Genomic DNA, 14,658 nt, shown 5'->3' on the forward strand with positions numbered 1-14,658 from the left:
CTAACTGTACAAGCTCAGATCTGTACCAAATTTTACACATTTAAATTGAGTTCTGCCCTGAACACATGTCCATGCCGACATTCACCCACAGTCATAGGGCCACTTGCTGGCAACAGGATATGACGTTTAACGAAGCAGCCCCCCATGGCACATTTCACGAACATGTATTAAATTTCTGTGGCACATGTATCATGTCCAGACGTACCAAAAAGCCTCTTGAAGCAATGCCCTAAACCCAACAGGAAGTCGACCATTTTGAATTTTATGGTCATTTTTGGATGATTTACAGGCTCTGCACTTTTAAAAACTCCTCCTAGAGAATTAGTCTGACTGACTTCAGGTTGTCGCTGTCTACTCTAAACCCATTGATGATTGAAAGTTGTACAAACAGTTTTCGTGGAACGGCGCGCCCGTGGCGTGGCATCCAAAAATCAATGATTCACCATGAAAGAGGAAGATGTTGTAACTTCAGTGTACATGCTCACATCTGCACCAAACTTTACGTGCTTGATAACAGTCCCACCCCGAACACATCTACATGCCAATATTTAGTTATGGTCATAGCACCAAGTGCAATGTAGCGCCTAAGGGGACACAGGAAGTGATGATTAACACATTTGTGCAGCTTCTAAAGCGCGTGGCAAGTTCACAGCCTTACCGGTAGAGCTCAGTGTGAGGGCCCGCCCAAAGCTGCTTGCAGCTTTACTTTACTACTTGAATCTGCTCCTCTCCCCTGCTCTTCTCCCCACACTCTCTCACACACAGGCACAGACACACACCTAGCCTACACCTCTGGTCTCTCACAGCAAACATGCCGTCTTGTTCCGCCTCTTTCCCTATATGTGTGTATGCTGACTTTCTCCATCAGCAGTACGTTTCATAAAGTCCTCGTGTTTAATAAACTCAACTTTACTGAGGGATATTTGCAGTGGTGCATTCACTGTCGCTCCATAATGCATAATGGAGGGGGGCGAGGTATGAATTGAATCGTTACACCCCTGATATATAAGGCTGGCTCTGACTAAGGATTCACATAGTCGAATCAGAATCATCAAGTCCTGCCTATAGTCGACTGATATTCGAATCATGTGTGTTTTTATGTACGGTGATTACTAGCTGAAGCTAAACTGAGGCTTATTATTGTTTTGTTTTATTTTTTCAAAAAAAAATTTCACCAGTGAAGATGGATGGATTGAAAGTTTTTATGTTTATTTACAGAATAAATGTTGAAATGTTTATTGTAATAGGCTCTATATTAACTTATTATCCGAAAACTGGTAGTTCTATGTGAAATCAGACATTGAGCACCCCCATATCGCCTAAATGGCATGATCCTAGATGTCTATGAAGATTCTCAGTCATCCAGGTCATAGTTATCCAACGAAGGTTAAAATCAAAGGCAACTGGACTTGGTTGCAACCAAGTACGCCAACGCCGACGGGCAACTGCAGCTCGGAATATATAACCATGTTGTGAAAATTCTTCATGTGCACGTAATTAAATATAATATAATATATATATATATATATGTGTGTGTGTGTGTGTGTATGTATTTTTACTATAATATTTATGTACACTGTTACAAAGCAGGCAGCTACAACTTTTACATGAAGCATGAAGAAAAACTAGGATCAGGACAGATGGACAGATGAGAGACTGATGAGTGAGTGTTTAAAACCATTTTTGATAAAAGGTACATTACATTGTCACATGCATGTGCACATTTGTGACTTCCTCATTTTCAAGTCAGTTCTTGCAGGCTGTTTAAAAAAGCAGCACAACTTTAAAGGAACTTCACTTCTCTATACATCATCTGCTCGAAAGACTTGAAGAAAATGTAAGTCATCATAACTTCTTTATGAAACATCTTAAATCATCAACAATATAATACAAAGTTCTTAAGACATAGGCCTAAACATTTAATAACTTGAGATCATGGAACAATTTCAAAGAAGAAAAAAGACACCGGAACTTTGTGAAAGGTGGCAACATTTCTATTTAAAACTTTAATCTTTTATTCGATAGCGGTTTGGGGCATTGTTACTATATTAGTTTCCTAAACAAATAATATTATAGTAAAAAATGATATATTAAAGACACCATATATTTGTCACTTTTATTCAACACATTGCTTCATGTTTTTCCATTTTATCATCATTTCATTTTCTATGTCTTGTCTAATAAAAGCAGCATGTTTATTATGTTTTTTTTTTAAAGAATTGATTAAAAGCAATAATATGTCCACTTTACTACTTAAATGAGTAAATACTTGTGCACTCTGCCCTTATGAGATACTAACATATCTGAAAGAATGTCATTGTGTTGGTATTCGGTTGAGGTTCAGCAGATCCCTGAAACCTTTTTTTAAGATCGAAAAAGAAATATGGGGTCAGCAAAACTTTTTCCATCTGCATCTTCTGTATTGTGTCCACAGTTCTCACTCCTACTGACACACAAAGATGACTGCAGCTCTGACTCTGCTTCTCATTGGCTGGCCGCTACAACGTGAGTTGATCTTCAGTCACATTTGGATCAACGACTATAAAAACTATCTACAACCAAGGCAACCAAACAGTAAAAAGCTCATTGTAAAGTAGTATTCACTTGTTCTTATTCAAAGATGTGTGTCTTGTGTTTCAGGTGCCTTGTGTGGACAGTTTGAGGTCACTGTGCCGCAGACTATAGAGGTTCTGAGAGGATCCTGTGTGACCATCCCCTGCTCTTTTGATGTAGAGAACAACTATGAATCAAACTTGGATAACACATGTAAAGCATTATGGAAAATTACACTAGAAACTGTTGTGTTTGATAGCAGTACTCCACAACAAAATAAAATAAAAGGAGAACTGACAGGAGACTTGACAAAAAAAGACTGCACCACAACTCTGAATAACATGCAACCTGAACACAGCAAGAAATATTTCTTCAGAGTGCAATGCAACAACGCCCTGAAACATAATTTTCCTGACCAAAAATTGGAAATTTCTGTCAAAGGTAGATACTCACACTTTCCCTTGTACAATTGCTTTGACCTTGTTTTGCATTTAGCAAACAGTATGAAAACAGAGAGGATTGATGAAATGTACCTTCCCACCAGATGGTCCTCCCAGACCGACTCTGACTCCGTCCACACTGAAGGTGAAGGAGGGAACCTCAGTGAAATTGACGTGTTCTGCTCCAGCTCCCTGTCTGTCTCATCCTCCAGCTCTGACATGGACCCCCAGCCTTGGTGACATTCATGAGACACTGCAGGAGAATCAGGACAAAACTAAATTCAAGACCTCTGTTCTGACCTTCACTGCCTCTCACCTCCATCACAGACAAGAAATCTCCTGTACCGCTGTATACAACAAACAAGATGGCAGCATTGAGTCATCTGTTACCACAAGATTAACAGCTGATATTTTATGTGAGTTAACGTGTCCTCTACTGAAATTCATCTTCCCTAGTTTTCTTGACTTAGTTTGAATTATGGCTGAAACCATTATTTTACTCATTCATTAGTTGATCAACAGAAAAATTATTTTGATGATTGTCCTGTTCTCAAAATACGAGGATTTGCTGTTTTTCTCTTAAACACCATTGTAAATTGAATGTCTGTGTTTTTAAGACTGTTTGTTGGACAACAGGCTATTTGAAGACGTAGCCTCTGGCAAACTGATGGGCATTTTATATACTTTTCTACATACAACAATGGGCAGTTCAATTGATGAACCATATTTCCTAAAATCAGAGTTATATAAGCTCCTATAATAAATTATCCTCGAGCCTCCTGGAAGAAGAAGAAAGCAGTTTTTCAAATTGCTGTAATGCTGATTACCTAGGCAATGTTTATTAGCTGAGTAAAGATCAAGGACTTGGTTCTCTTTTCTTATTGGTGGACTAAAGTTGAGCTTTTTTTTTTGTACTTTTTTAGTACTAGTCTGTGTCCTCTTGAACTTAACTGTACTGCATAGTGACACATACAGACACACATTAATACATCACAGCCAATTAAAAATCTTACCTAAGACACAAGCAAAGTCAGGGCAGGCTCCGATGGGCAGCTAGCAAAAATAATAGCTAATAACGGGAAGTCAAATAATTAATGGCTTGTGCTGTGCGCACTGAGGGCCCTGGCATTCAACTTCCTTAGGAAGTCTGAGGCTTGGAGGCCCCCTGGCAGTCCGAGTCCCCGGGGCACTGGCCCCACTTGCCCAGTAAAACCAAGCGGTATTGCGAATATTATTGTTAATTATTCATCAAACAAATAACATCAATAAATGAAGTGCTACATGATGGGGGATATACTCCTGTAATACATTATTTTACTGTACTGTAATTATACATTTTGTTACAGCTTGGGAGGGTTGGCTCATCTGGACTAACCTCAATGAAGAACATCTCAAAAACATCACATCTAGTGCAAGCATGACAATTTATAAATTTTTAAAATACAATAGAAGCACAAATTAGTACTAATAGCTATCATTTTAGCTTGTGATACAACAGTACAACATTTTTAATGGGCATTTACAATGTGAATTATCAAAATACACCTTTCTGAATGTATACCCTTCTGAAAGTATAAGCATTAGGCCTATTGGTCACTTGATAGGCACACGGGGCATGCGGTCTAGTTATCATTATTGCTTTTAATAAATACGTTTTTTCCACCAGGGGAGTAAAATGTGAAGTTAAGCAGTCTGATCTGAACTTCCATGCTGTACAGATTTATTTCCAATTAATCAGCTGATTGTCTCACCAACGTAACCAACACATTTCTGTCCACCAAAACCAGAACACAGCGCTGGAGAATAATGTTACACGAAATTACATTCCAACTAACGTTACATATTTCAAAACACTGACAAGGGAACAAGTTACTTCTCTAGGTGATTATGGCCAGTTTCTAGCTAAAGCTAAAGAGTATTCCATCTGGGAAAATCCACGACGATTATATCTGTCATTAGTACTTAGTTACCACATGTCCTCATCTTAATAGAAGACATTATGTGACACAATTATATAAATACACAGACAGATAAATAAATATTTTAGTTACCATAACGGTAAAACTAACCTAACCCTGTGTTAAATAGCTACAAACAAATCACTTATTCCTGTGGTAGTGGTAAACACAATAACCCCCCCCACCAGCATGTTATAGAAAATAATTGACTCTGAGGAAACAACATTTCACTTTTTATCAGTACATGTCGTCTTTCATTTTCGCAAACTTAATCAAATATGACTTCACTTGACTCTTAACTTGTCTGTCCTCTCTACATTCATTACAGTTGCTCCACAGATCCTGCCCTCAACTGATTGCACCAACACTACAGGCCATCTTAACTGTTCCTGTGAGAGTATGGGAAACCCCTCTCCCACTTTACAGTGGCATTTGGATGGGTTTCCAGTCAATAACTCTGACAAGTTTGCAATCAGCAGTGAGACTCTAAACGACACTGGTCTGAAGAGCTTCATCACTTGGAGTCGACCACAGTGGAGGGATTTTTCCCCCTTGCTCTGCCAGAGCTCCAACTCTCTGGGATCTGCACGATTTTATGCCTACATTTTTCAGCCTCAAACATCTGCAGAAAGATATGGTTTGTCTTTGTGCTCAACACAATATTTATTGATTAGTTGGGAATGGGGTGTGACGAGACACAACCCACGAGACGAGATTCGAGATTGGGTTCAGGAGATCGAGACAAGAGGAGATTTTAACACTGTTTAAAAAGAAATCTTAAATGCTGAATTATATGAAAATTTTGAGAATTAAACACTTTATTTCCTGCATTATGATGAATTTCCTGCACCAGTTTATGGAAAAATGTTTTATTTATATAACGAAAAACACAAAATTCAGGTGGCAGGTGCAATTAAAACTCTATAACCTAACTACAAGAGAATATAATGCAATGCAGTTCTCAGTCATTCTGTGCTGCTATCAGATCTGTCTCCTGTAGATCAACTTTTCTCATGTAATATCATCCCTGCTTAGTCCCCTCAATGATAAATTATTACATTTTAATTTAGTTATAAACTCCTGGACTTTAATAGCTCCAGTGTTTCAGCATCTTTTCTGCACATGTTCAAAAAGTTCTGCACATTTAAAATCTCTCCCACATATTGTGTTTTCTGACATGTCCATGAATTTTAACAGACTAACGTCATCATTTAATGAGAAGTGTACCTGCCCTATACTCTGTTGTACATTACATTATTTATTCACAGGTAGTAACATCTCCTTCAGACCGTTTGACCAACGCAGTTTGGGACTGCATGTTGCATGTGAAATCGAAAGTAAAATACATTTTTGATCAGGCAGAAATGTCACCACAAATCCACATGTTAACTTCAGCAGCTCAGATAAAGTGCAGCTCACAGTCCCAAACAGAGAAAGGCTGGCTTCAGTTTTTAGATGTTTGTGTTGCAAGACTCTATCAGCTACATTTCCACTCGTCACAACGCACTCACAGCGCGAGTGGTTACGCCGGTGTCAATCAGCTGGGCGGGGTTGATTCGCTCGCGAGTCTATCTTATCAGTTATACATTTATATTTCACTGCGTGTGGAAATTAATGTGTGACTTGACAGCTTCTCGCAAGACAGCTTTTTACCTGAATAGAAATATTGTCACAATTTAATCTGGTGACATCTCATGGCACAAGATCTTGTCACACCCCTAGTTGGAAACTATCAAGACTTCTTGAAAAATACATGAAATATTTATTGTGTATTTATTTAAACAAATCTATCTACTGCCAAGAGGTAGGTGAGTTACATTTACTCTGTTACAGGTACTCAAGTAACTTAAATTGTACCAAGTCTGCTGGTGCTTTGTTTTCCTAATGCAGTCACGCAGCACACATGACTTCTTTAAGAGCAGAATAATAGCTTAAGCCACAACACTGTAGTATAGCTTTCAAATAATGCTACCAGCTAATATTTACAGAAGAAAATTTTGCGCACCGTGCAGCCGGCCTGGTTTCATCCCAGGGCGTCCAATACCGCACTTTGTCAGGCTTTCTCAAAGCGTCTGGATTTGATGGCCTGTGATGAAACCATGTTGGTGCAGCAGATTTCAGTTGAGAAGTCAGTAACATTACATCAGAGAAGCATACTGACACTAGGCTGGCAGCTGTGTTAATGCTAAAATGTTTAAAGATAAATAGCTACACACAGTATATCATGTTTCAAAACTAATCCTGATTTCTGCCATAATGTTAACAGTCAACTAACTGTAGGAGCAGTGTGCATTTAACTGCTCATTGGTGTAGCCTGATGAAGAGTTACCAAATTATGCACACACAAAAGAAGACAGACTAGTTTTATTTCATGTGGATGTGCCTGATATAATGTTTCAACCACAGATGATCTTCCTCAGGTAAAAGTGAAGAAGAGAACACATCAGTATTTAATAGGCAATAAATTATGAAACATCACAGACTTATCTCCTAAATTGATTTGTTTGTCAAATAATAATTTATTATTGAAGACAATAATGTAATAATGTATATTTTTAAACAATCTTTACTTATTGACATACTTAACAGACTATAATAATATTAATGTAGTATTTTGTGATCTTACTTGAGAGCTAGAGACTGGGAATATTGTCCTGGTGTATATGGGGCAGGTTATCTAGTCAGGAGATGATAACTTGTCATTTCATCACAAATAAATACAAGTTTGCTTCTTTGCCTTTACCTGATGAAGACAATCGGTTAAAATAATTCTAATCACATCCACATCAAATAAAAGACTTGGGGAAAGTTTATTCACTACAGAAGTACTTTTTAATTGGGAAACAAGCCAGGAGAGGGACATACGTACACAAATTTGCAAAATCTGTGAAAACTCTATACTGTGTGTTAGCTCGAGTGTGTGTAACTACCTGGGATTTTATTTAGATTTCATTTTTTCGTGATAAAAGAAAGGGGTATTAATGAGTTAGTAGTGATAAAAAAAAGACCACTACGACTTTATAGTGTGGTTAATATGACCTGAAGTAACAACTCACCAAGCTGAATTTTTTAAACAGTATGTCAAAACGTCTACCAGAATAAGTATCTCTTGTCTGAATAACTTCTTTATCCTAATCTGCCATTGTCCCTTGTATGTTTCAGACTTAATGACGTTGGCAGTCTTCATCACAATTGTTGTTGCACTACTGGTAGTAGTGTGCGCACTGCTGTTAGTTATCAGGTAGGGCAACACCTTGAGACAAAAATGTGCCGAAATCCCCACTACATGACCGTTACTGTGCAAATACTGACAATATACAGTGTTTGCTTGGCTCCTCGTCCATCAGGAAAACTGCTACACTTCACATTTTTGAGCTATATTGGTTCTATGAGTGGACCAGGTCCTGTCTAAAAGCAACTTTTTAAAATTTAAATCTTTAATGAAAATGCTACTGCAAAAATCTACTTTTATTAACACTGACAATTTGTTGTGTATAGACACTGTCGTATAAAATGAACTTTTCCTTTGTATTAGGTAAGTCACCACTGCCAACGCTGGTGGGCAATATTGTGGTTTCATGTCAATCAGATTTAGAGGATTGTCTTTTAAATTTTACCAATTCACATGCAACTAGAGCAAATATGACTTGGCCTCTTGAAAGCTCTATCTGTTGCTTTATGTAACTTAAAAATGCTGATTGAAAGATCTCTGTTATTGATGTTAACTGACAATCAATTAATCTGATTCACATTTGTTAAAATGTTTTGTTATGAAAGTTACAAGAGAATCCAGAGTCCATTCCCATGAGGTCCCATGGTGTTATTTTTCTTACTTTGCGTTTCATCCTATTGATTAATAAATGAGCAGAGGAAAAACAAAGATGATTCATATATACCCATGTGCATTAAATGTACTATTGTTTTTTTTTCAGGGCTCAGAAGACTCGCCATTGCCTCCTTAAGAGCAAAGTTGCTATGAACCTAGGCGTAACAAATGGAGAGGGAAAAGAGGTACTTTCACTTAGAGCCCGGCAGTTTTCTACTTTAAGTAATTAAACCGGCTTAGCAGAGTATCTTTACTATAGATGTTTTTTCCTTTAATTGCAGGTACCAAAAGCAACAGAGGAGGACATTTATGTCAACACTGCTGATATCTTTAAGTAGAGCAGTCATCTGGTAATCTGAAGGTTCCTGGTTCAATCAACGGCTCCTCCTGAGAGAGTGTTGAAGTGTCTTTGAGCAAGATGCTGAACCCAGCTGCTGGTTGGCACCTTCGATAGATAAAGTGGAGCCTAGAAATGGGAAGAAGGAAGTGGAATATGAATATACCCTGGTTACATTTTAAAACGAGCGCTATGCACAATTAGATCACAGCTTTATTTTGGAATTTATTTTCAGAATATCTTGCTCTCTTGTTTGTTTATCTTCTTTTTTGTTGTTGCTTTTAATCCAGCTATATCACAGATATTTAGATCAACAGAAGCACGTTTTTGTTTTCAAGGCCACAGGATTTTTAAGACCTTGACAGATTTATCATTGGAGAATGTTGTTTTGTGCATAAGTGCATAATATACTGTATTTTCATGTTTATTTCTGCTGTTTTACATTAATTTGGCAGTGTGACTTAATTTTTAAATTCTTATTTTTAACATTTACTTTTTGCTAAAACTGAACTGCTCTAGATGTATAAACATGAAAATGAAGCAGGAGAATTTGAATAGAGGAGGACATTTATGTCAACACTGCTGATACCTCGCTCTGGAAGTAGTGCAGGTTGTCTAGTAATCAGAAGGTTACTGGTTTGATCCCCAGCTCCTCCACAGAGAGTGTTGACGTGTCCTTGAGCAAAACACTGAACCCTTAACTGCTGGTTGGCACCTTGGATAGATGAAGTGGAGACCTGGGCCGGTATTTATCAAGCTTCTCAAAGTGCCATTTAGTCATAAGTGCTGAGAATTCATGAAATTTACTCCTACTTTTAAACTTAAGAATAAAAGCAAGTTAGCAAATTTCTCAAAGTTAAGAATCACTCTTACTCTCCCAGTTATTTACGAGAGCTCCAGAGGTCTCTCAAGTGGTTAGGAGTTGCCAGTAGGGCTTGTGATGGCGCTGTGGAGACAGAGATATGCGGAGAGGAGAGGAAGAATTCTGACGACGCGCAGTTAACAACACAGGGTTTTGTATCTTTCATTTATTAATGTGTAGGCCTATATCATAATGTATTCTCTTGAAAATTCTTTATTGTTGAATGTGTGTTGAATATAAACTCCTCTTAGGAATTTCACCATTCAATGTGAATTTATCTGAGAATATTCTTAAATAAGGAAATCTATTCAGTGATTGGTCCTTGGCTACATGGTCATCCAAAATCCTGTTTGCGGCACAGCAAAGTGTTGTGAATCAGCACTAAGACTGACATTTAAGATTTAGTCCTACATTTCAATCAAATTAGAACTAAGATGCTTGATAACTAACTTTTAAGCACAGCTTCAAGCCAAGAATTTTTTTACTCTTAAGTCAGTTCTTAGCAGTGTTCTTATGAGTAATTCTGAGAAGCTTGATAAATACGGGCCCTGAAATGTGAAAAGGGAAGTGAAATATGAATATACCCAGGTTACACTTTTAAATAAGCGCTATGTACAATTAGTTCACAGTTTTATTTGTTGTTGTTGTTTATACTTTATTTTCAGAATATCTTGCTCTCTTGTATGTTTATTTTCTTTTTTGTTGTTGCTTTCAATCCAGCTACAAGACATCTAGATCAACAGAATTAAGTTTCATTGTTTTTAAGTTAACAAGGTTTTTAAGGTCTGAACTGATTGTTTGTCACTGAAGAATGTTGTTTTGAGTGCATAATATACTGTGTTTTTACATTAATTGTTTGAGAGTCCCTGCTGTTTTACATTAATTTGGCAGTGTGACTTTCTTCATTATCTTATTTTAAACATTTACTTTTTTCTAAAACTGAACTGGCTGTAGATGTATAAACATGAAAATAGAGCAACAGAATTTGTATAGTTTATTTTTGTTACGCCTACAGTTGAATTTGTTCTTTCATTACTGTATGTTGCCATCATTCTCCAATTTTATTAAAAAAAAATTTCTTAATGCATATTACTCTTGCCACAGTGTTAAACATGTACTATCCAACAAGTGGTTAAGTGTTTAGTACACTAGATTTTAGAAACAGCAAGACAGCCTCTCTTTCAGGCTTTCTCACTGTTCAGGATGACTGCTCTAAATGAGCTACGCAAGTTTCCTGTTTGAAACTGTATAGAGCAGAGTGGGTGTAAAGAGGATAAGGTGGTGGTAAAGTAGACTTGAGGACAGTAACAGATCAGTGGGCTATCATAGACACATAAGAAAAACCTGAGGTGTTAGAGGCATAAAATGTCCAAAAATCGTATTTAGTGACATATACTGACTCAGATATATCACTTACCATTAAACATCTGCTCAGCATTTCAATATGCAGAATGATCCAATACACAATCACAATAATCTAACTGTAGTAAAACTGTTACAGCCACTGTGCTTCAGAAAGTATGGGATCAACTTACTGAAAAAACAAAATAAAAAAACAGCTTCAAACCTGTATAATTCTTACATACAAATAAAAGAACACTGGCGCTCTTATTATTATTATTTTACGTTACACAGGGCTTTACACTAGTGATATTCCCAGACAAATATAATAAATGTGAATTAAATCTAAGGCAACATAAACAAAAACATTTCAGAAAGTGCCACATCACTGAAAAAAAAAATCATGTGTCTGATTGCATCTTAAGCTTCAAACGTCACAGGTACTTTGAAAATTGTTTTATTCAGTTTGACAGCTTAGAAAGTTTTACTGCTAAACCCTGTGATTGACACATTAGTGGGATAAGAAGAGAAGAGAATAATAGAGAAATATGACGATGTACTGTACATTAAAAAAGACATAATCATAAGTATGGGTACGTGTCCTCCTGATACCAAGTATTAATGTAATAAAAGTTATAGGCTAATTTCATTAATGTAATCACTCTCTAATCACATTACATTGCAACTCAGTGTCACATAAATATCAACCATGAAGTTTAAAAACACGAGCCCACAGTGGCACCCAAGTGCTCACTTTTAGATCTTACACGGACAGGTTCCACAATATATCATGGACCATTTGCAACATTTCTACACTACAAGCCGAGCTCTAGGGTCCTCAGGGTTTTCTAAGTATACACTCAGACACGTTTTAAGAATCGGGGAGATTTAAGCTGACAGCCCTTAAATTGTGAAATAGTCTCCCAATAAGACTGAGGTCTTTGGACTCAGTGGACTAAAAACATGAAATCTGTACACACAGGCATTTAGGTAGCATGTGGTCTGGTGTTTTATCTTTGTTTTATTTCTTGACTGGTGTCTGTAAACGCTGTTAAATAAATCAACTTTGCTTGCTTAAGTTTAAATTTCAGCATGGGCGTGAAAGACAGTGAATAATTATGACTTCCTGTGTCAGTAAGTGAAAACTGTTTTACTGTTCAGCTCTTGGGATCAAAGTAATGAAGAGGGGAGGACAGATGGGGCTTATGGTAATTTCTTGTATGTAAAGGTAAAAATTAAGATCGGGACAGATGTGGGAGTGTTTAAAACTATTTCTGATTTTTTAAAAAGTTGCATTACATTGTCACATGCATGTGCACTTTTGTCACTTCCTCATTTTCAGGTAAATTCCTGCAGGCTGTTTGAAAAAGCAGCACAGCTTTAAAGGAACTTCACTTCTCTATACATCATCTGCTCGAAAGACCTGAAGAAAATGTAAGTCATCATAACTTCTTTATGAAACATTTTAAATAATCAATAATATAACATAAAATTCTAAACTCTTCAGATCAATCAACAAAGGTACAAAGAAAAAAAGACACCAGAACTTTGTTAAAGGTGGCAACATTTCTATTCAACAATTTCAATAGTGGTTTGGGCATTGTTACTATTTTGTTGGCTAAAACAAATAATATATAATAGCAATAAATAATATATTAATAAAAGACATCATATATTTGTCACTTTTTATTTAACATACGGCTTCATGCTTTTCCATTTTATCATCATTTCCTCTTTTATGTCTTGTTTAACAAAAGCAACATGTTAATTATAGTTTTTTTTAAATAACTGATTTAAAGCAGTAATATGTCCTCTTTCCTACTATAAATGATAAATATGTGTGCTGCGTCACCTCGCCCTCATGACACACATAACACACATAAAACAATATCATTTTGTTGGTATTCAGTTGAATTTTAGCAGATCAGAATTCCTGAAACCTTTTCCAAGATGGGGTCACCAAAACATTTCTCCAACTCTAGAGTTTCCGCCTCTCCTGACACAAAGATGGCTGCAGCTCTGACTCTCCTTCTCATTGGCTGGTTGCTGCAAAGTGAGTTTTTCTCCATTCACATTTGGTGACTATAAAAATTTACAACTACAATGTTAGTTAGTTAGAACTTTCATTTGATGGGTATTAAATTTGTTTAACCTTTTATCTAAACATCTAGAAACAACACTGTGGTAACAAAGCAGAATCTTAAAAGTCGTCATTTTGGATTTTTTATAAATATAGTGCTAATATTTTAGCAAGACCACCAGAGAGAGAAAAAACTCCTCATCATTGTAAAGTAGTATTCACTTATTCTTATTCAAAGATGTGTGTCTTGTGCTTCAGGTGCCCTGTGTGGACAGTTTGGGGTCACTGTGCCGCAGACTATAGAGGTTCTGAGAGGATCCTGTGTGACCATCCCCTGCTCTTTTGACGTAGAGAACAACTATGAATCAAGCTTGGATAACACATGTAAAGCATTATGGAAAATTACACTAGAAACTGTTGTGTTTGATAGCAGTACTCCACAACAAAATAAAATAAAAGGAGAATTGACAGGAGACTTGACAAAAAAAGACTGCACCACAACTCTGAATAACATGCAACCTGAACACAGCAAGAAATATTTCTTCAGACTGGAATGCAAAACACTGCAATATAATTTTCTTACACAACAACTGGAAATTTCAGTCAAAGGTAGATACTCACACTTATTTCCTTTGTAGAACTGCTTGACCTTGTTTTACATTTATTGCATTTAGCAAACAGTATAAAAATAGAGAGGATTGACTGTTTATCTAGTGACTGGTCAAAATGTACCTTCCCACCAGATGGTCCTCCCAGACCGACTCTGACTCCGTCCACACTGAAGGTGAAGGACGGAACCTCAGTGAATGTGACGTGTTCTGCTCCAGCTCCCTGTCTGTCTCATCCTCCAACTCTGACATGGACCCCCAGCCTTGGTGACATTCATGAGACACTGCAGGAGAATCAGAACAAAACTAAAGTTAAGACCTCTGTTCTGACCTTCACTGCCTCTCACCTCCGTCACAGACAAGAAATCTCCTGTACCGCTGTATACAACAAACAAGATGGCAGCACTGAGTCATCTGTTACCACAAGATTAACAGCTGATATTTTATGTGAGTTAAAATCCATTATAATTATAAACATTATGACTGATGTCTTAATTTTCTTCACTTAGTTTGAATTATGGCAGGAAAGTTATTTAACTCATTCTGACAGGGAAAAAAGGTTGTTTTTTTTTAGACAGGTATTTGAAGACGTGGCTTCTGGCATATTTTGATGGACGTTTTCACACTTTTCCAATATTTTACAGACTAAATGG

At 36.9% G+C, this 14,658-nt stretch overlaps 2 protein-coding genes and 1 long non-coding RNA gene across 3 annotated transcripts; all 3 read left to right on the forward strand.

Annotated features, from left to right (window-relative positions):
* Nucleotides 1-1,745: 1,745 nt before the first annotated feature.
* LOC119897227 (sialic acid-binding Ig-like lectin 14) lies at nucleotides 1,746-3,499 on the forward strand. Its single transcript, XM_038710814.1, has 4 exons — nucleotides 1,746-1,837; nucleotides 2,435-2,505; nucleotides 2,641-2,994; nucleotides 3,098-3,499. Exons 2-4 carry the CDS (start codon nucleotides 2,460-2,462, stop codon nucleotides 3,466-3,468), a joined length of 771 nt encoding a protein of 256 aa, XP_038566742.1. The 5' UTR covers nucleotides 1,746-1,837; nucleotides 2,435-2,459; the 3' UTR covers nucleotides 3,469-3,499.
* Nucleotides 3,500-7,379: 3,880 nt separating this feature from the next.
* Nucleotides 7,380-9,973, forward strand: LOC119896853. Its single transcript, XR_005443291.1, has 3 exons — nucleotides 7,380-8,192; nucleotides 8,884-8,962; nucleotides 9,059-9,973. It is a non-coding gene; the product is annotated as an uncharacterized LOC119896853 (long non-coding RNA).
* Nucleotides 9,974-13,221: 3,248 nt separating this feature from the next.
* Nucleotides 13,222-14,654, forward strand: LOC119898258 (myelin-associated glycoprotein-like). Its single transcript, XM_038712447.1, has 4 exons — nucleotides 13,222-13,370; nucleotides 13,656-14,006; nucleotides 14,141-14,452; nucleotides 14,650-14,654. The coding sequence occupies exons 1-4, from the start codon at nucleotides 13,268-13,270 to the stop codon at nucleotides 14,652-14,654; spliced, it is 771 nt and encodes a 256-aa protein (XP_038568375.1). The 5' UTR covers nucleotides 13,222-13,267.
* The last annotated feature ends 4 nt before the right edge of the window (nucleotides 14,655-14,658 follow it).

The sequence above is a fragment of the Micropterus salmoides genome, unplaced genomic scaffold (genome assembly GCF_014851395.1).
Source record: "Micropterus salmoides isolate LMB-PRFRI ecotype aquatic unplaced genomic scaffold, ASM1485139v1 Ms_hic_scaffold_11, whole genome shotgun sequence".
Taxonomy (NCBI): Eukaryota; Metazoa; Chordata; class Actinopteri; order Centrarchiformes; family Centrarchidae; genus Micropterus; species Micropterus salmoides.

Bases quoted from the DNA above. Each gene is read 5' to 3' on its own strand.
- LOC119897227 (XM_038710814.1), top strand. From the start codon at position 2,460: ATGACTGCAGCTCTGACTCTGCTTCTCATTGGCTGGCCGCTACAAC. The intron at 2,506-2,640 runs GTGAGTTGATCT...CTTGTGTTTCAG, and splicing joins CATTGGCTGGCCGCTACAAC to GTGCCTTGTGTGGACAGTTT. The intron at 2,995-3,097 runs GTAGATACTCAC...CCTTCCCACCAG, and splicing joins ATTGGAAATTTCTGTCAAAG to ATGGTCCTCCCAGACCGACT.
- LOC119898258 (XM_038712447.1), top strand. From the start codon at position 13,268: ATGGGGTCACCAAAACATTTCTCCAACTCTAGAGTTTCCGCCTCTCCT. The intron at 13,371-13,655 runs GTGAGTTTTTCT...CTTGTGCTTCAG, and splicing joins CATTGGCTGGTTGCTGCAAA to GTGCCCTGTGTGGACAGTTT. The intron at 14,007-14,140 runs GTAGATACTCAC...CCTTCCCACCAG, and splicing joins ACTGGAAATTTCAGTCAAAG to ATGGTCCTCCCAGACCGACT.